Here is a 20,658-nt window from a genome sequence, read left to right as displayed (position 1 = left end):
GATAAGTGTGTTGAGCATGTACGAGTTTGTGTGTGTGCGGGGATCAAAGATGAGGGCCAATCACACATGGGATGGAAAGAATGGGCATCTATGATGATGAGACAGATGCTCTTGAGGATCAAGACATGTGAATGTATGAGTGAAAACCGGCTTGTTCATTTAGTTACTCTCTTCGGCCCTATTTGATTTGATACTGTGTTGTGTTGTGTGTAACTGATCAAAAGTGACACACAGTTGTAGTGAAAGAAAATGTAAAAACCCCTAAACAACAGAAGCTGCAGCAGGTCCTACCTCCCATCCAAAGGAGCTGTCTTTGCCTGTGGCCACATGATGCTTTGTGTTGTGCAGACCGAACCTCTCACCAGCACCTATGCGGGTCTTTGCCCATACACCCAGACCTGCACCGGGCACAGAGGACTCCCGCAGCTCCAGTTCACTAGGAATGGGAATGTCATCAGGAATGTAGACAGGCGCCTCATAGGGCGAGCCCTCCTTGGGTGTGGTGAAGTCCTGGTCATTGCTGCTGCTGCTATTGTTGTGGAGATGGTGGTGGTGAGACGAATAGATATGGGAGTGTAGCAGGTGGTGGTGGTTGTTGTTCGGATGGGAGGGAGTCGGTGAGGGCAAGGGGGACATGTTGATGACGCCGTCTTCTGCGTCGTCTTCTGGGCTGTCGGCGCCCCCTCCGCTGCCGGCTGCTAAACCTGGCAGATCAGCCTCTGTGTCGTACATGCTGTCCACTGGCTCGCTGTCATCTAGGAGACAAAGACGGATACAGAGGTGTCATACAAGGCCTCTAACCTCTAGAAAGGTAATTGATTTTTACCATCAGCATTAGAGACAGGAAGAGAAAATCTGGTTTTAGCCATAAATTTAGATCCCCCAGAAGTAAAGACAGAAATTTAAATATTGTAAATCATATTTCTAACCTCAGTATGATACTACACATGCAATGAGTTCTTGGACTTGAGTTATAAAATTCACTTCGGTATCCTAACCTCTAAATTGTCAGAAAACCACACAGCACAATGAGGAAATTTAGGGGTCCTCAGAAAGTCATACTTATCCATCTGACTGGCTTCAGCTACAAAATGCTTAGTTCACTGATTTTCCAGAGGTTATCTGAGAACAGCCAGAAACACAGAGATGGTGGCCAAGTCCTTCGTGGGAATAGTGCTCAGTTTGATCGTGGTCACCACGTTCTGCCAGGACTCGTCTTACAAATAATTAGTTACATCTATCACTGACCTGGTAGGCCTTGTCGCCTATTATTATTTTCACATCTAAGAACTGACAACATGATTGTGCCAGCACTGCAGGATCCCGTCGCTCTGACACGCGTGAAAACACGAACAACAAGTTAGGTTTTCATAACTTGAAATTTCATGATTTGTGTGTGTGTGTGTGTGCGCGCGCGTGCGTAATTTAGGTATTTATTGTGAACAATTAAAGTTTGCAGATTTGCATGTGCTAAAGCATCTTGGTGAGTAACATACAACGTCTGTGAGGGATGTGCATTCCCTTAGCCTCACTGTTATATGGAAATGTGCAATGATTTCTCCTCGAAAAGCATTAAATTGGAATTTAAATAAGCAGGAATTAAATCAAATAAGAAGAAAGATTAAAAATTTGACCAGACATTAGAAGTTTTCTATATTCAGGACTAAATACACATTTTTCAACCAGTAGAGGTTTGATAATCAGCTCTCGTGTGTGTGTGTGTGTGTGTGTGTGTGTGTGTGTGTGTGTGTGTGTGTGTGTGTGTGTGTGTGTGTGTGTCTGTTTGCTTAAGCACATCTATGCATGTCTCTTTGTTTTCCCTTTCTAAACAGTCCTGGTGTCTTAAGTCAAAGTACCACTGCAGTTTTACTATCTAAACACAGGGACTGGCAATCAGCAGGCCAACTAGGCCCAAAATTACAGCAGGAGTGGTTCCAATCAAGCGCTTTCCCCCTCCTAACCTCCATCGAGCCTGCTGCCAAGCCTGTCGTTGTTGCCCAGGTTTTAACTGGAGCTGCAACATGACATTTTTAAAATGTGCTTGTTAGTGTGTGGAAGTATATTATTTCGTAATGAGAGTTTTTAATTCAGAAACATGATGCAAGTTGAATTAAATGTAAAAAAAAAAAAAAAAAGAAAAGAAAAAAAAAGGATGTTTTATTTCTCTGTGAGATTATTCATTTTAAAATGCTGTTTCTATATAAGGTGAGGCCAGAAACGCAGAGAAATATAGGCTGAACATATCACAGCAAAGTGTGTGCAATGAAAACATCTTTTCGCTATCTCATAAGAAGATAGAGAAGTTTATAATGTGAAACGTGAAACGTGAAACGTCGAGGGCATTTCAGAGGCTGGCAAACCTGCAGCTTGTCCACATACATTTGGGTAACTTATCATATAAAGCTGAAGCAGTAAAAGTCAGTCTTTTATAAGTGATTTTGCGTCATCCAGTGATTTTGACTGGAAAGGAACCCATTTTTTAATGATCACTGTTTCATAGGGGTTCAGACCAGGCGTGCAATTAAGCACTGGAACATGTGAGCCAGCAGTAGCTTCCACTTTTCACAGATCAATTAAAGTTTTATAACTCAGCCCTATCTGCTGCTCCTTCCACACAATCAAAAGTGTTTTCAGGCTATTAAAGACTTTTTTCACTCTCTCTCTCTCTCTCTCTCTCCTCATTCCCCCCCACTCTCACTGGCACTTGACCCATTGAGAGCAATTTTGACAAGCAGAGAGACAGCCTCGGAAAATCTATTAAATACCATTTGGCTTTAAGAGCCTCTGTGAAGAAAAAATGCACAGATCGCTACGTCAAATAATTGAGTAACAAGCAGAGGGTGAAAAAAGTTCCTCTTAAGCTTAATGAACAAAACATCTTTTGTGAGACACATGGCACAGTAAGCCACGGCGCAAATGGCAAACACAGTGTGATATTAAACAAGTTCAACTTTCAGTCATAACTTTGTTAATTCATAAAAAGAAAACTGGCAGATGGGTTTTTCTTTCTTTCTTTCTTTTCTTTTCTTTAAAGTATGTTTGACCAGAAGTGAATTTTCTCTCTGCCAGTCTGTGAGACCATGTTAGACCAGAGATGAAAAAACCTGCAAATGAGAGAAGTAAGCGGGATTGCGATGAGAGGGTCAAGAAAGAAGACGAAGAGGAAAAGACAAAGAGTCCAACGACTGATGACTGAGCTGCTTTTAAACAGCTATGTGTTAGCTCTGGGTCTCAAAAGACCCAGAAAGTGATGTTAGGTTCACCTCCCTAAGGGCTTCTTAAAAAACACCCAGGCCAGATAGTGCCTTCCTCTCCCTGGCTCCTTATGTTGTTCTTTCGCTCTCTGTTCCCCTACGCCATCTCTTTCTCTTTTACGGGGAGCTATTTATCCTGATTACATCAGGGGTCAATCATTAATTCGCACCTTGGGGGTCCCGGTGCTGGCCATGGCTACAATGGGCTGCTTGTTCAGCGGCTGTTATTCCAGTGGAAAACTACTCTGCTCTGCCTGAGAGCCAGGCCCAGGCCACATGAAGGCATCCCATTTATTTGATAAATTGTAAATGCGTGCCATAAACGGAGCTCTTTGCTTTGTAGCATGGCTTGCAATAACAAAGATTTTAAGGCACGTATGAACAGATGCAGGGCATCACACAAACACACATCTGTTTGCAACTGAAGGAGCTGTTACTGTACTCAAAACACATGCGCAAGAGATCAGATGGTGTTGTAGGTAAAGATGATATCTCACAATTACACATGTTAAAGGGAAAAAGCAAGATATGACAGAGATATGACATTTACCGTCGCTACCATAAAATACACATCTAACAATGCCAAATATTTATTGTAAAGACAAGCAAATAGCAATAGTGCAAGATATGAAAGAAAGTAATTTATTTCCTTTCAAGAGCAGAAGACACAACTAAGGATTAAGCAAAATACAAACAACGAAATATGAAATGCTGATAACATTGTAATCAGCGTTGCCATAGCAAAATAACTTGACACGGTGCTGAAAATCAGCGGTTTAATCGGAGGGCCCTGCAAAAGGCAAATTGTTCTGTGGTTGTGTTTAATCAGAGCACTCTAGACTTAAATGCATAAAGATAGAGATCTGGAGTAATTTTCTGCCGTCTGCCTGGACGCACACAAACACATGTGCCTTGTGGCATATGGACTGAGCTGTATTATCGATGTAGTCTGGGAGGAGGAAACAACACTGACTGCATACAAGAATTCTGAGAAAGGAGCTAATGCATATAATAAGAGCCAGCTAATTTCCTGCGGAGTAAGCAGTCGTGCCTTTAGTGAAAAAAAAATCATGAATCTTTGTAAAACTGTTGCTCAAAGATGCGTTTTTTACTTTCTATGAACGGATTCACATATCGAACATAAAGAACTGCACAGTACAGGATAGAATGATGCCAAAAATAGCTCGATTATTCAGAGCCAGGTGTATAAGCAGCACAGTGAGGTCATGGCTGTGGCTATGATAACATTAAAAGAGAGCTGAAAAATTGGTGTGTGTGTGTGTGTGTGTGTGTGTGTGTGTGTGTGTGTGTGTGTGTGTGTGTGGTGTGTGTGTGTGTGTGTGTGTGTTTGTGTGTGTGTGTGTTTGTGTGATGGCCATTATAAAGCACACGTCCTATTTCTTTCACTGCCTTCTCCAGTACACACAGAGACTGCATCTTTGGCTGGCTGTAAATTGATCTGGTTTAATTCAAAAAGAAAGCCAGTCACTGATGAAAAGACAATATCCAGGGAAAAGGCTAAACTATGCAAAAGTCTGCAGAGGCTCCAAATATGGGGAGAAAAGATCATCTGGTGAATGAAATAAAAAAACAACAAAAAAAAACAATTCAAGGCAGAAGGAGAATGTGTGGACCGTGACAGATATGAAAAATAGCTAGGTGGTTGAGCAATAAATGACCAAACATTTTGATGTAGGAGCCCTGTGTCTATGCGGGCCAGTGTGCAAAGCCAAGTGCAATCTTCTGCTTGTGCCACTATATTGTGTCAATGTGTTCCCACTTAGATGCGTTATTGGGCTACAGAGTGATATTGGTACCTGTTCCTGTGTGGTAAGGCTTTTGATGATTCTGTCTTCACAAAGAGAGTCCCCCCACCCCACCCCCGCCGCCCCCACCCACCAGCCCCATTTCCCCCCGTTTAAAAGAGGAGGGATGAAGCTGTAAAAAATCAAACAAGGACAAATTAAAAGGTAGAATGAGTGAGCGGTGAAAAAAAAAGTCTACAATTGTGATTTTTTTTCCACAGTGACACTGGGGTACCATATAGCCAAAATGACATATAAATGGAAGCATGTGACAAGGCAGCCAACGGAGGGCATTCAGTGGAGAAGGTGTGTGTTTGGTGTGTGCGTTTCCATGTGGTTGGAACTAGTGAGCGAGCAATGGGGGCACGATCATCTACAATACGAGAAAGCCTCTCAGAGCAAGAACACCACACTGTTTCCCCTTGTAAAAGCACCGGGGAGTATTTCCAAGCAACACTTAAAACTATAACACAGCTTCTTCAGAATAGGTGGAAAGAAAGAAAGAAAGAAAGAAAGAAAGAAAGAAAGAAAGAAAGAAAGAAAGAAAGAAAGAAAGAAAGAAAGAAACCCTGTGGAGGGCCTGTTTCCCCTCATGTTGCTCATGTAATGCTGCAGATAATTACACAATAACAATAATAACTATAATGAAGAGTTTATCCGACAACAACATATATTGGGATTGTTTGCTTTGCAACAATCCCAGCAATAACATACTCTGACTGTACAGCTATATTACAATATAAGTTTTTATGAGTCACAATTTACAATGCGTATGTCATTGATAAAAAGTGTAGTGAAAAGCATGTGTTTTCTATTACTTTAAGCACTAACGTGACCAAAATCATGTGAAAGCAAAACTGAAATATAATTTTCATTTCACAAAAGATTTAAATCCACACATCCTGTACCAAAGACCTCGTTGTTCGCCAGAATTGATGAAATTCCATTCGGTGCATCCGTGCATGTGTGCATGTGTGCACGTGCGTGCATGCGCGTGTGTGTGTGTGTGTGTGTGTGTGCACGTCTGAATCCCATCTCTTGCTGTCTTTGACTTGTAAGGCTTGGTCTTTGGTCACTGCAGCTCAGAAAGGAGCGAGTGAGTGTGCATTTTTATATTTGTGTGTAGCATCAATACAACATGGCTGATGTATTGATGTGTCATTTGTGCTGAGCAGCCCAGAGCCATTCCATCCTCCAATAAAGCGCATGTGTGAGTGTGTGTACACTGAGATCAAGCCTTCAGGCGAGTAGAAGACAGCAGGCAACCTCCTGCAGCTGAGAGCAGGTGTGTTTTTGTGTGTACGTGTGTGTGTTTGTGGTGGCCCTGTAGTCCCAAGGGGCCCCAGGGACCAGGCTGCTGCAGACATTTATTAACAGGGCAGATTAATAGCACTAGGAAAACATGTTCACAAACATGATAAATATTAATAATAATCAATATTGAGTTACATTTGCCAAATTGAGTTGCAAACATCACCCAGGGGGTGGGGGGTGGGGTGGGGGGTGAGAAAGGAAGAATACAGAGGGTAAAAGACGAGGAAAAATAATAATAGTGAAAAGAAGAAATCAAACAAGAATGAACAACATAGACATGATTTAACAGTGAAACATTAAGCCAAAGACCTTTACATTTACACACCACATCATAACTGTGGCCATCCAAATCAGGCTTTGATTGGTGTTGAGTCTGATACTCAATTAAAAATGAGCATCAGACTTAACAACAAACTATTCAGGCAAAAGAAAGCTATTCTCATTACCTTAACTTATCAGATCAGTGCATTGCTAAATAGGACGCCAAAGCCGTTGCTAAGATAAATCACTGTTGCAGATGAACATAACTGCTAAATGCTTCATATTTCCGATTCTGCAACGCTGCTGAACACAGGAGCCAGCTGTAGGACCAAACCAGTGACATCATCAACATTCAGAGCACATTCACACAAACAAGGCAGTGCAGCAAAGTTTGAATGTCAAACACCATAGTCAAATCTTCACCACCATGGAAAGCAATTCTTGAATTAATTTGATAGCTTCAGTGGGATCTAAAGAGGGAGAGGCTGATTTATGAAGACATTCAAACTATTGGTGGAAGGAAGCCGAGTCAATATCCAGAGAAGTAAGAGCCATCAATAAAATCAATCGGCAAATAATTTATTGTAGCTGTTTTTAATTTATTTTGAAAACATGAAATCTAAGGCAGAACTCAGGTTACAACATTGTTCCTTTAAAAGGTGAACCACTACAGAGAACACCTTCCACTAACAGACTATCGCACTACATGTCGTCTCTTTTTTTCAGTTTCTATCTGAAAGTCTCTGAGTGTGTGTGTGTGTGTGTGTGTGTGTGTGTGTGTGTGTGTGTGTGTGTGTGTGTGTGTGTGTGTGTGTGTGTGTCTACACCCACTTCTGGTGCAGCTTCATTTAGCAGGCCATTCGGGAGGCCAGACAGCCAGCGAGGGGAGCACCAAGGCAGACAGTGTTCAGAGCAAACCCATCCATTCTAATTAACCAGGGAGCAGAGAGGTTTGACTTGTGTGTCTGTATGTGTGCATGTAGATTTTCAAAGCAGGGCACTTTATTCAGTAAAACTTTTTGTTTTAGGATGGGTCCATGATGTCTTTAATGTCTGAAGTGTGAAATAAACATCACATTTATTTACATATTTACATATTCACATTGAGTTCAATAAAATCTGAGGAGATCTCGCTCAATATCTTCTTGCATATGACTCAGTAATATTTGTATGTCTTCACTTGTCTAGATAGGAAACTCATGGCCAACAGACTTCTTAGCCTACAATGATGCACTTGTGTGTGTGTGTGTGTGTGTGTGTGTGTGTGTGTGTGTGTGTGTGTGTGTGTGTGTGTGTGTGTGTGTGTGTGTGTGTGTGTGTGTGTGTGGTGTTAGTGTGGTTTGGCAGTCTGGAAGCAGCATACACCGATGCATCAGTCTATTACTCTTTAGCCTTGCTCCTGCTCCTCTCTTTTTCTCGCTCCCTCTAGTCATTAGCCAGTGAATTAACGACAATCGAGCATGCTATTAATCACCCTGACAAAAGTGTTAGCATTGCCTGGCTAGGCCGGCACGAGACTGTGGAGGAAGAAGAGGAGGAGGGGGAATGGTGGCGGTGGTGGGCGAAGAGTGTGAGAGAGAGTGAGATGACTAGAAGGGTTATGGGAGACTCTGAGTTGTTGGGGAAGGGGAGAAAAATATGAAGATATGAAACGGAAGCGGTGTGAGGGGATCAGGGGACATGAGATAAGAGGAGAGAAGACAGTATTGTAGAAAGCAAAAGGCTGATGCGAGCAACAGAACTGAGCAAAGTATGTCTCTGTGGACTTGGATATGTTTAACTTCAGAGTTCTGTTATTGAATAGTTAAAGTAGGTTATTATTACTTTGTTGTAATATATCAGCCATTGTTTGTGGTATTGTGGTGTGTATCTTACAAGACATGAGTCCATATGAGTCACAGAGAGCATGCGATATGCATATAGTTTGTATATATTCATGTCATTTGCCATGTAGCATAAAATACAGAATCTGGAAAGGGATCATGCAAAGCAAACTTTACATAATGCTTGTATTCATCATCCATCCATCCATCCATTTGCTTCCGCTCATCCTGTTCAGGGTCACGGGGCGGCTGTCATAGGGCGAGAGGCAAGGTACACTCTGAACAGGTCACCAGCCTGTCACAGGGCCAACACAGAGAGACAAACAACCTTTCACACGCACGCTCTCATTCACACCTATGGGCAATTTAGTGTAGCCAATTAACCTAACCCCAGTAAGTGCATGTCTTTGGAATGTGGGAGGAAACTGGAGTACCCGGAGGAAACCCACGCAAGCACGAGGAGAACATGCAAACTCCACACAGAGGGAGAGGCCTGGGCCAAGGTGGAATCGAACCCAGACCTTCCAGAAGTTATTCTAACTGTGAGGCAGCAGTGCTAACCACTGCTGCAAAGGAAGAATTCAACCAGGGCTTCTTTAACTAGAGCAAATGATAAGTGTCTATTTCTACAGCAGGACTCAGACACAAAAATTAAAAAGCAATAGTTCATCTCAACTACCCACCTTAACTCTCAACTACTAAGAACTCTCTCACTCTCCCGCTTTCTTCCTTCCTACCGGAGTAAGACCACCTGCTGGGAGGCCTGAGCTCTGGACGTCAGGTGGGTCACGGCCATCACACAGTCCCATGTCATCAGCCTGTCACAGTGAATGGAACTGACATGGGAGATATGCTAATCCACTTAGCTTCAAACTCAGCCAGGAGGCCGGTACGCAGCCCACTAGGAGCAGAACACACACAGACACACTAAGCCATGTAACTGTGAACTTTCCTGAATATGCATATTAGTTTAGATCAAATGAAGCTAAATGATCCCTGTGGGGCTATTAAGCTAGTGCTCAATAGGATTTGTATCATAGGAAAAGAATATTATACAGGGACACATTAACACAAAGACAGCTTCAGCCAACAGTGGCCTCCAATATTCAGGTTTTGTCATATTTGTGTCTGCGATTTTAATGATATTAAATGATATTGTAATGATAAGGAAAATATATGAAACTTTTCTTTATACTAAATTAAGTTTGTTTCCAAATGTGAGGCTGTTTGTCTCAATTTTAAGTCCGTTGTTGTTCAGGATGTGAAGCTCAGCATCTACAAATTGTGATAAGAAATTCCCAAATCTTTTGAGGGAGTGTTTAGATAGTGTTTAGAATAAAACCCCAACCAAACAGAGCTGAGTCACGGACTCAGTCTGAAGGAACAGAGAATAAAATTACAGGTGTTGCATGTTCATCCCATGGAAATGGAGATGCAGCCAAGTGCAGGTGCATTAACATATAAACTGACTGCTTTGACATAGTTAGTAGAAAAGGGCAAAAACATTGCATTCACATGTACTGCAGCGTGTAATTATAATAATACAGTAGACTCCAACTTTCACATACACAGACACGCTCATTCCATCTGCGCCAAAGTGATCAAAGTCAGTCAGCGAGCAGCAAGGTGTCAGAGTTCAAAACTATTGCACCACTCAGCCAGATGATATCTTAAACCAATCCATCATATTTCCCAGCCATGACTTCCCCTATTAGGAGCGGTGGTGGTGTTATTACTAATCTGTTCACTATCCCACAGAAACAGGAAGGAAGAGAGGGAAACAGATGGGAAGGCAGGAGAATGGCGAGCAAGGGACACAATGCTTACTGCTCCCTTCCTCCTCATCCACTTTACCTCCGTCCCCCTCCTCTGCTCTACTCGCTTTTTAGCTGTCCTCGGAGTGAGAGAGAGCGAGCGAGCGGAGGCTCACAATCAGTCTGACAATACTGTATACAAGTGGTTGCGAACAATGGAGGCCAACCACAAAGAATTCTGGGAACATAGCCACAGACTTCTTCTCTTTCGGGTGGCTCCTGCATGCCAGACCCATCGATACACATCAGTCGGCTTAGACTGACCGGTGCCAGAGAGAAGAGAGAAGAAAGAATATAAATATCTAATGCAGATATGACGTACTTAGGTAACTGCTTCTCATCTCTGGGTTCTCTTTCTGTCTCTCTTTTCTTGGCTGTGTTTCTATGTTTGCACACATGTACGGCAAAAAATATATATATTAATCAAAATGTTTCCTGCTCCTTGAAATCAAATACCGATGCACATACATCACACAGGTCGAGTGTCACTTCCTTCCATAATTAGGACTTTTAATTAACAAGCACACAACCACCAAGCTACCATGTGCATGGGTGTGCGTGAATGCGTGTGTGAGATGCAGTTGAGCAACTGAGTGCAAAACCTGCAACAATACGGTGCAAAAATATTTTCAGCTGCGTAAAAGAAAAAGAACCGTGAAATGAGAGAGAGGGAGAGGGAGAAAAAAGGAAACGCAGGGTTAGGTAGACATGGAGAGAATGAAAAAGACAGAGGCAGGCAATTTTGCCCCCTCTCCACTTTAAGTGTGCAGGGTGTGGGGTGAACGCGGGTCCATTTGGAAATAATTGGCTGGTAATTAGGAGGGGTCGACAGGTCGATTTGGGAACAAATGGCTGTCTTTAGCTCAGGTGGACCTCCACACGAGATAATGGGAGCTATACCTCCCACCCCCTCCCCTTTCTACTTTCTTCTCCTCCTCTCATCTCCCTGCTTCTCCCCCACATCTCTATATCTGTATGTGCTGGCATATTAGCTAACAATGTCTTAACAAACAAGCATAATAATACTAAAATCTTACAAAATATGATCCAAGTCATTGTATCAGTGTCTAAAAGTTACATGTTTGAGCTTTAAAGTTGTATGAATGCCATTTAGAGTGGAGTTTTTTTCTACTCCTAAGAACAGCAGCACGCAGTAGCATCTTGCCTAATTGTTAAGTGGAAGTTGTCAACTTCATGCACATGTTGAGGGTGGAGTTCAGAATGCTTAATAAAGGAGCAAGGTAAGAATAAATGACGGAAACTAAATTTTACTAATAAACAAATTCAGAATTAAATATTAAAAATTCATGCAAGGCAAGGCTGACTTTGTGTTTCAAGGACAGGGCATTGTTTAGGCCTGCGAATATGAAAGGAAACCCAGAGACACAATAGAACTAGCCAAAGAGAATGTGCATTTTGCCCCCATTCACCCTACCAACTACAGGCTCTCACACTCTCTCGCTCACTGTTTCTCTCTGTGTCTCTTTCCCTCTCCCGTCCTCCCATTCAGCAGCACTGGGGTCTTGTTTGGCTTCCTGCTGTTTGTGCCCAGACAAGGTCTTGATCTGAATACTGATTCCCCATTGATAGGCCCGCACTTCCGATCTAATTAACTTGTTTTGTCTTTGGCTAAATGGAAGCGTCTGAGGGAGGGTGAGAGAAAGAGAGAAAGAAAGGGGAGTAATAGCAAATAATGTCACAGATCTTTGCTGGAGACGCACCGTAAATAACAACAAATAAACAAAAACAGAATGGAGGTTAAGGAAGGATGTGCTAAGAAAATAAACTGTATTGCGTGCACATTAGAAGTAACCATATAAAAATAGAGTGCCTGCTTTCAAAGCAATACTGGAAGTAAGCAAGTAAAAGAAAATATGATTACATTTACTGAGCTGATTGGTGGCAGGTGAAACTGAGTTGATTCTTACTACAAAGCTACAGAAAAATATGGACTTTCAATGTGTTTTAAAAGCCGATGTTCAAGCTATCAAGCGTGACTTGAGATTTTTTTTTTAATAAGTATCAAATACACAGTGATTTGAAGCATCCAGTCACCATCTCTTTAGAAAAAATGTCCTCAGCACCAGAGATTTATTGATTTTTATTTCGTTTTTACCTGTTTATATTTTAGAACCCTCCCATGGTAATATTTCATGTCTGTTCACGTCTAGTATTATATCCTGAACTGGCTGCAGAAAAGAGCAAGTAGTTTTCTGTCTAGGTACTGTCCTCTGGTCATCTGTGTGTGCACACATTTCTGTGGGCATGTGGCCCTTACTGATATTTTTCCTCACCTACTTCACAGAAGGAAACAGGGAAACACACAACACAAATACTGTAAGGAGGAGAGGAGAGGCAGGCAGAGACATCAGAGTGCACTAAGAGAAAGATATCATCGAGACAAGTTAAGTGAGAATAAAAGGCAGGAAGGCGGAGGGGTGGGTTGGTGAGGTCATATAATGACACATGGCCCAAAATAAACCGCACAAACAAAAGAAGGAGAGGCTGCGATGGGTTAAAGGAAGAGGAGACAGGCAGACAGAGGGAGGATCAAAGGGGATGTCCGCTGCTGATACTGCACCTCAGATAATGTGTGGTACAATTAGCGCCCCGTGACGATTTCCATTAGAGCTAATCAAATATTTATACTGCCTTCTGAGCATGTCACAATGCTGCCCTGGCCATTCATATCAATGTGACAAACGCCTAATGAAAGAGTGGGTGTATAGACAGTGAGAGGAGGTAGAGAGACAGAAAGAGAGAAAAGGAGAGAACGAAAGAGTGAGGAGAGGTGTTAGAAGTAGAGTTTGCTCTTTCTCCCTCTTCCACATTTGGTTTGCAAATGTTCGGCCTCTGTCATCAATTACACGGCTGGTCTGGTGGCAATAAGTGGCTGTGTGTGTGTGTGTGTGTGTGTGTGTGTGTGTGTGTGTGTGTGTGTGTGTGTGTGTGTGTGTGTGTGTGTGTGTGTGTGTGTGTGTGTGTGTGTGTGTGTGTGTGTAAGGAAACAAGGGCAAGGGAGCACTGATGCTACCTTACCCAGAACCATTCATCAGATTGGGCTGGATGCAGAATCAGTCCAAATGAGGCAGCTCAAACTCAACATTAGACCAAAATCAAGTTAGCAGAACTGGTGTGATTTGAATTTGAATTTCAGTCTCATAATAGTGGCGTTCTCAAGATATCTACATCTCAGGAGAATGTTTTCCTGAGCTGCAGAGAAATACATTTTTCTGGGATAAAGTGGGTGTCTCTACAGATAAAAAAAAATAAAATAACATATTTTTCTTGTTTTTCAAAAAGCTCATGCTCAGTACTAAAATGATGTGATCCAGTCATACTTTGGTGGCATTATTCTACCTCCAACTAAGTGTAAATTTACTATTTAATATCACAAAAAGCTTTATTTAGCTGCTGTCTATGTTCCTCATTTCAAAGGCTTTCAGGCTTTCTATTTTTTAACCTAAATTAAAATGTGGAAAACAAAACACACACACACATGCACACACATACACACATTAACCATCGCTGGCCACTGACACAATTGACTGAGGGGTTAGGGGTAACAAGATGGGCTGGCCCCAAGAGGTGAGAGGTCAAAACCTGGTCTGACAGACAGATGGAAGAGAGTGGTCAGGGCTTGAAGGACGAGATGGGATGAAGGATGGCCCTGGTTGGGTTCTGTGTCAGTCTGGGATATGGATGACCGTCTGCACCACTGTGACAGAGCAATGGGTTCTCATTAACCAGGCAGATTAACTGACTGGTGAGAGGAAAATGGTATGTGAAATAGGGACGAAGCAGTCAGCACACACAACAGAGTGAAACTCCTTTGTGTAACTAAAAAATTTAAACACATGAAGCTCAGTAGAAAAAAAAAAGAAGAAAAGCTGACCAAAACGGGGATCTGATCAGTGACCTATAAAGGTGTGTTATATCTCCCTCTGCTCTCTTCTCGTTCCCCCCAACCCCCAATAAGTAGCAGCAGATGGCTACCCCTCCCTGAGCCTGGTTCTGCCGGATCTTTCTACCTGTTGCAAGGGAGATTTTCCTTCCCACTGTCACCAAGTGTTTGATCACAGGGGAGCATCTGATTGTTGCAGGTTTTGCACTGCAATATAAGGCACCTTGAGGCAACACTTGGTGTGATTTGGCACTATATAAATGAAACTGAGACTGAATTATAAAACAATAAAAGCAACACCTCTGAACAAGAATGTATTTTCTTTCTTTTCAGTTAAAAGTTTGACAAAGACATCCTTGGAAGAAATATTCAGATATGATAAAAGGAAACTAAAGACAAAAATGAGTAATTCCACAAATGAGAATAAATTTTAGGTAATATTTGAGGTTTTAAAAAAATGTAAATTTGCAGGAATCCTCCTCTTTAAGTCACTGTTTCTTTGATATGTGACCACTGGACAAACATAAGCTAAAACGAGCAGACATGGAGCACTGATTCCAACCTCCATAACTCAGGATAACAGAGAATGTCAGGATAAGATGCTCCAGCGGGCTAATCTCCAGCACAAGTGATAACATTCAGCAGTGAAACCATGACAGATGAGTATTGATCTCTGAGTTGTTGAAGGAGGGTAAAAATAGATTACCAGAACACTTTATTGATATTGATTGAAGAGCCAAAGGGGTAAAAGAACTTCCGTCTAAAAAGGAATACCTCGCTAAGTTATTGCTCAATGAACTGGGAAGAAAATAAAAAGGATATTTTTTGACATGCAGCAGTTATGGTAGCATTCCCGGACAGAAGGAAATTGCTTATAAACTTGTGTGCTTTAAAGGAACTTCACATGGTATCACTAAACAAATATTTTATGTTATCCCAAGCAGTCTTGGTCACCCCTCTCTAAAAAAAATTGTCACAACACAAAACGACCTACAGCATTTATGCACTGACCCACATTTCATACAGTATCATACCTCAAACATACATCTCAAACATTCACACATGTAATCATAACTCACCGAAAGCCGACATATTATCTCACACGTCTTCAAACAGCGTCGTCGAACTGTGAGTTCCTGGCTACCCATAAACTCTGGTTACCAATTAACTGTGTGTGTGTGTGTGTGTGTGTGTGTGTGTGTGTGTGTGTGTGTGTGTGTGTGTGTGTGTGTGTGTGTGTGTGTGTGTGTGTGTGTGTGTGTGTTACAGAGATACTAGAAGAGAAGAGGAGGTGTCTGACAGACCTATCTGCAGCGCTGCGATGCGCTAACGTGAAAGAATGCCAGACTCAATGTGACATAGATAGGGGAAGTACAGGGGGCCAATGGGCTGGGTGAAGGTCGATGCTGAGGTCAAGTCTCAAAGTGGTAGAAGCTCTCTAACACTGTCTCCACATTGTCATTTTAGTAGGATAATGTATCTCAGTCGTTGTTAAAATGGTGAAAATGTGACTCTTGAGACTTTCAGTGAAGAACGTTTTTCAGAACGTGTGACTGCTGCTTTGACCCAAAGTGACTGCATCAATTTTACTCGAGATCTACCTTCTGTCGACACTTTCTCACATTTTTTTGAAACCTTTTCAACACTGTCTGCCCTAGATATTCCTGCTTTCCTCTAATCCTTCCTGGTTCTGTCACTGACACATCACACATTTTCTTCACTCGTCCAAAGCTGACAAAGTATCAGCTCCTTACACCACCACCACCTCTGCACCCACCCTGCCAAGATAATCTTTGTTTCTTATACTGGCAGAAGGACACAGCTGTTTCCAGGTTCAAGCAGAGCCTGGAGTACTTCTAGACTAGTTAGAGTAAACTTTAAAGATCTTAGGGCATGTTTCAAGTTGAACTTAAGTCAAGTACAAATGCGTTAAAGTTCAAAGTCAAAAGCCTCAAAAGCCAAAAAGTGCTCATTTAATTTCTTCAGGACCAAACCATTACTTCAATGTTTTTAGCTAATAGTCAAAAAGCAAATGATATTCAGTTTACAATATACCAAATCCACTAATCTAATAACTTTACATTCAAAGTGTGTATGCCTGTCGCTTGATTTGTAATTGCTCTCAGTTCCAAAAATGAGACTTTACCTTTAAAATCAAACAAAGTTACTGTCCTCATTTTCATAAGCTAATTTTGACTGAATTTTAATACTGTAATGAGAGATGACCAGAGGGAAGAGTGGAGGGCAGCGGGTGAGAAGAGTGAACCGGTGCTCAGATGGGTAAGGCCATGGGACTACCCATAAACTCTGGTTACCAATTAACAAGCTAGAACCGACCCGCCTTCCTCGTGAAAGGATGATACTGGCCAGGACAGAGCAATGAGGGATGGGGGTTGGAAGAATAGGTGGCAGAGGGTGGGCACAGAGTCTGTGTGTGTGTGTGGATGTGTGGTGGTGGTTGGGGTGGGGGGGGGGGGTGGGGGGAGTCATTAGCACTAAATCTGTTCCATATGACACATACTCACATGGCCTCTGTCTGGACTCTGTCTGTCTGACTGTCCCCCCACCCCACCCCAACCTCAGTAGGTGAGAGTGAGGGAGGGGCTGAGGTGGATATTTCTCAACTGCAACAGGAGCTCTGTGATGACAGGGGCCAGGCCATGTCACACACCAGGGACTCTGGTGACTGTCCTTATCATGCAGAGAGAGCTTCATTAAACACCCTTCTTCTATCCTTCTATATCTCTCTGCCTCTAAAGCTCGACAGAACCAACACAATGCTGCTTCAGACAAATACACTTAATGGGTTGTTGAAAGCACATCCAGTATGGCCACACACGGTATGTGGTTCTGCATACAGATGGACTTAGAGGGGAAAAAATAGTCACCTAAAAATCTGTTAATAACAAATAATCAGTTCATTTATAATCAAATATCAAATGGGAGTCTTATGGATTAGTGTTTAAAGTGAATTTATTCGGATGGGAGGGTTACATTTCCAAGTCTCACTGATGAATCTTTGCTGCATGCCTTGCACCTCCAATGTGCATAGTAAAAACTGGCCATGTGGATGACCGCTTTAACCATTCTGCCCTAATAATTCAGCTTGTAATTTTATTACACATTAATTATTGGGTTTGGATGAATGACACTGAACATTTTGTTGCCCATGATTATAAACAACCCATCTGTTTAACTGAATGTCACTTAATAAAGGCCTTATAAGGCCTCATTTATTTTAGCGTTAGCATAAGCCTTATGTTTTAGCTTTATTTGATACTAAAGAGTAGGTTGTATAGATTAAGTTGAGTGTTTGGTGATTAAACTTGTGTCTATGGCTTATAAGTACCATTCCCTTTTTCATTATGTGCCACTATTACAGGTGTCATTTGATCATTCAAACAGCTTAAGAGCACAATACATTTTTACATTGGGCCTACTGGCAAAATTCACTTTACTATGACTTAACTTGACCTCCATTTAATCTAGCTATCCAAATTTCAGACTCTCACAATTGTTTGGCATCCTTTGAGTTCACCTCTGCCTTTTTCTCTCACCTGTCCTCTACTGCAGTGGTCCCCAACCTTTTTGAGCCGCGGACCGGTTTAGTGTTAGAAAATATTTCCACGGACCGGCTTTTAAGGTGTGGCGAATAAATACGTCAAAATAAATGATACGACCATAACCAAGTGTGATATTTTCTACGTATAATAATAAAAAACGGGAATCCACTTTGTATTCGTATGCAACTCTATCAGCAGCGTTCTCGTAACATCCCGCCTCAACATGAATAACAGGCTCTCTGCCCACAGCGCTCCCTGGTCAGCTGTTAGAGCCATGGTAAAACATGCCTTCAAAATAAGATACACCGCAAAAACAAATACAGTAGAAATCACCTCAGTCGGATTCAAATGGCCCAGTTTGGGGTCTATTATCATCAGTGTCATCAGTGACTTTGTCGGCTGGTGTGAGAACAACGCACTCCAAATCAACGCCAGCAAGACGAAGGAGATGATCATAGACTTCAGGAGGAAGCCACCCCCTACAGCACTGGTGAACATCCAGGGAAAGGACATTGAGACAGTGGTCTCCTACAAGTACCTGGGTGTTCATCTCAATAACAAGCTGGACTGGAGTACAAACACAGACGTCCTGTATAAGAAGGGCCAGAGTCGACTACACCTGCTGAGGAGACTGAGGTCCTTTGGTGTCTGCAGGACTCTGTTAAAGACCTTTTATGACTCAGTGGTAGCATCTGCCCTTTTCTATGCAGTGGCCTGCTGGGGGGGTGGATGCACCGAAAGGGACAGGAGCAGGATCGACAAACTGGTGCGGAGGTCTAGCTCTGTGTTGGGATGTCCTCTGGAGTCTGTGATGGTGATGGGTGAGAGGAGGATGTTAGCAAAGCTGACATCCATCATGGAAAACCCCCATCACCCTCTGCATGAGACCGTGGGTGAGCTGAGCAGCTCCTTCAGTCAGAGACTGAAACATCCTCGCTGCAGGAAGGAGCGCTTTCGCAGGTCATTCATCCCAACAGTAGTTAGACTGTATAACACATCATAATGTCTTGAGTCACTTGGACACTTTACCTCCACTGCATCACTTTATCCATACAGTCAGATACATTTTATTTATTACACTCACCCATATAATGCATACCGTGTATGCTGTGTACCTTACCTTACCGGCTACAAATGTATATAATATTTTGATATCTTTATATAGTGTTTTGACGTGTGTGTGTATATGTGTGTATATGTAATGTGGGTATTGACACTGATATATATATTTATGTATATAGTGCTTATGTATATGTGTATAGTTTTTGCTATTTTATTCTATTTTATTTTATTCTATTGAATTTTAGTTTTTAGTTTAGTTATTTGTTCTTACTCATCCTTTTCATTTTTTCTCTGTATTGAGCTGCTGTAATGCACAAATTTCCCCGTCGTGGCATTATTAAAGTTTTATCTTATCTTATTATCGAATTTCGCTGCAATGGCTTCTGCTTCATCTATGAATTTGCTTCTGCAAATTTTATAATCTGAAATTTTACTCGTAAGTGCAAGTTTGTAGCTTACACTTGCCACGATTGTCCCCGGTGAAATGAACTGATACAAACACTAAAACAATTTCCAGGCGTTGTTAGTGTGTGTGTGTAGTTGTGCACGAACGAGCCGATGCATGGAAGTGGGCGGACAGGAGCTGAGGAGGGTTTTAGCGCTAAACTCATCCAGTTTATGCGATCACATTTAACTGGAAATTTATTACAATGGGACCAGATTTTTCATCCGAGGTAGGTGAATATCCGACGGATTTATGTGATGATTTTATTGGAATTAATGTTAGGAAAAATCAGGACCTGCAGATGCCATCCAACTAGAGCGAAAACCCGATTTGTGCGACTTCGACTTAGGTGATTTTTTACTGTATAAAGCGCATGAAAAATACAACTCACCATAACACTGAATCAGTGTAAGCCCCCTGAGCTTGTTTCTCTGATACTCATTTTTGCTGGCTTCTGGTTTGACTGGGTTCGGCCGATTTCACATGGAGCGTGGCTGCAGAGCCGCGGTGTCAAGCGCTGGAGAGTCAGTTTGATGGCTGGGTCTACCTCACTGCTATCCCCGGTGTTGATAAATAAAAATGGTAAATGGACTAGTTCTTACATAGCGCTTTTCTACTCTTGTTGAGCACTCAAAAATTTAAAGAAGCGTTATGTAGGTCAACCAACCGATTTCGTTAGACAGGCCTGAAGCTTCTGGGTTTAATTTTAGCGGTGACGTATCATGTGAGCAGAAACGTCTTGACACGTCAAGAGGAAGTCATGGAGGGAAGTAACGGAGCGAATCCGCCCATTTTTCAAAATAAAATATAGTTTAGGCGCAGATAATAAGTAAAACGGAAATAATTTAAGTTATTTATTCTTTATGTACGGCCCGGTACCAAATGTCCCACGGCCCGGTACCGGTCCACGGCCCGGGGGTTGGGGACCTCTGCTCTACTGGATACTTTCTTTTCTATTAGACATTTTGTGTCCTTCCATGTCTCTCTGTGTTTTAAAGAACCTGAGTGAAATGTGGGCAAAGCACGATCTTATTGTAATACATGGCATGATGCTGATGCAGCAACAACACACACACACACACACACACACACACACACACACACACTGGTCTGGATCAATTTTGTCCTCACATCCTAAACATCTCAGGCCTGGTGACTCTCTGCTATCTCTCTCTCTCTCTCTCTCTCTCTCTCTCTCTCTCTCTCTCACACACACACACACACACACACACACACACACACACACACACTAATCACACTTTACCTCTCCCTGTGAAACAAAAGCAGGCCTTGTCCACATGCAGCGCTTGTACAAGAGGCTTAAGGACATTTTTCTCATTTTTGAACCGCTAATATCTTGCAAAAGTTGTCTAATCTCTTTGCGTTTAAGTTGAGATTTGTGCGCTCCCAGCC

At 42.2% G+C, this 20,658-nt stretch overlaps 1 protein-coding gene across 5 annotated transcripts in view; it reads right to left on the bottom strand.

Annotated features, from left to right (window-relative positions):
* The window catches only part of prdm16 (PR domain containing 16), a 174,190-nt gene that overhangs the window by 110,837 nt on the left and 42,695 nt on the right, over positions 1-20,658 (bottom strand). For all 5 annotated transcript variants that reach the window (XM_030734103.1, XM_030734106.1, XM_030734104.1 and 2 more), the window contains exon 2: positions 292-755. In XM_030734103.1, coding sequence (XP_030589963.1) covers positions 292-755 — 464 coding nt within the window. The remainder of the gene's footprint in view (positions 1-291; positions 756-20,658) is intronic.

The sequence above is a fragment of the Archocentrus centrarchus genome, chromosome 7 (genome assembly GCF_007364275.1).
Source record: "Archocentrus centrarchus isolate MPI-CPG fArcCen1 chromosome 7, fArcCen1, whole genome shotgun sequence".
Classification (NCBI taxonomy): Eukaryota; Metazoa; Chordata; class Actinopteri; order Cichliformes; family Cichlidae; genus Archocentrus; species Archocentrus centrarchus.
Note: the sequence above shows the minus strand (reverse complement) of the source record. Positions and strands in the feature narration are given on the sequence as shown.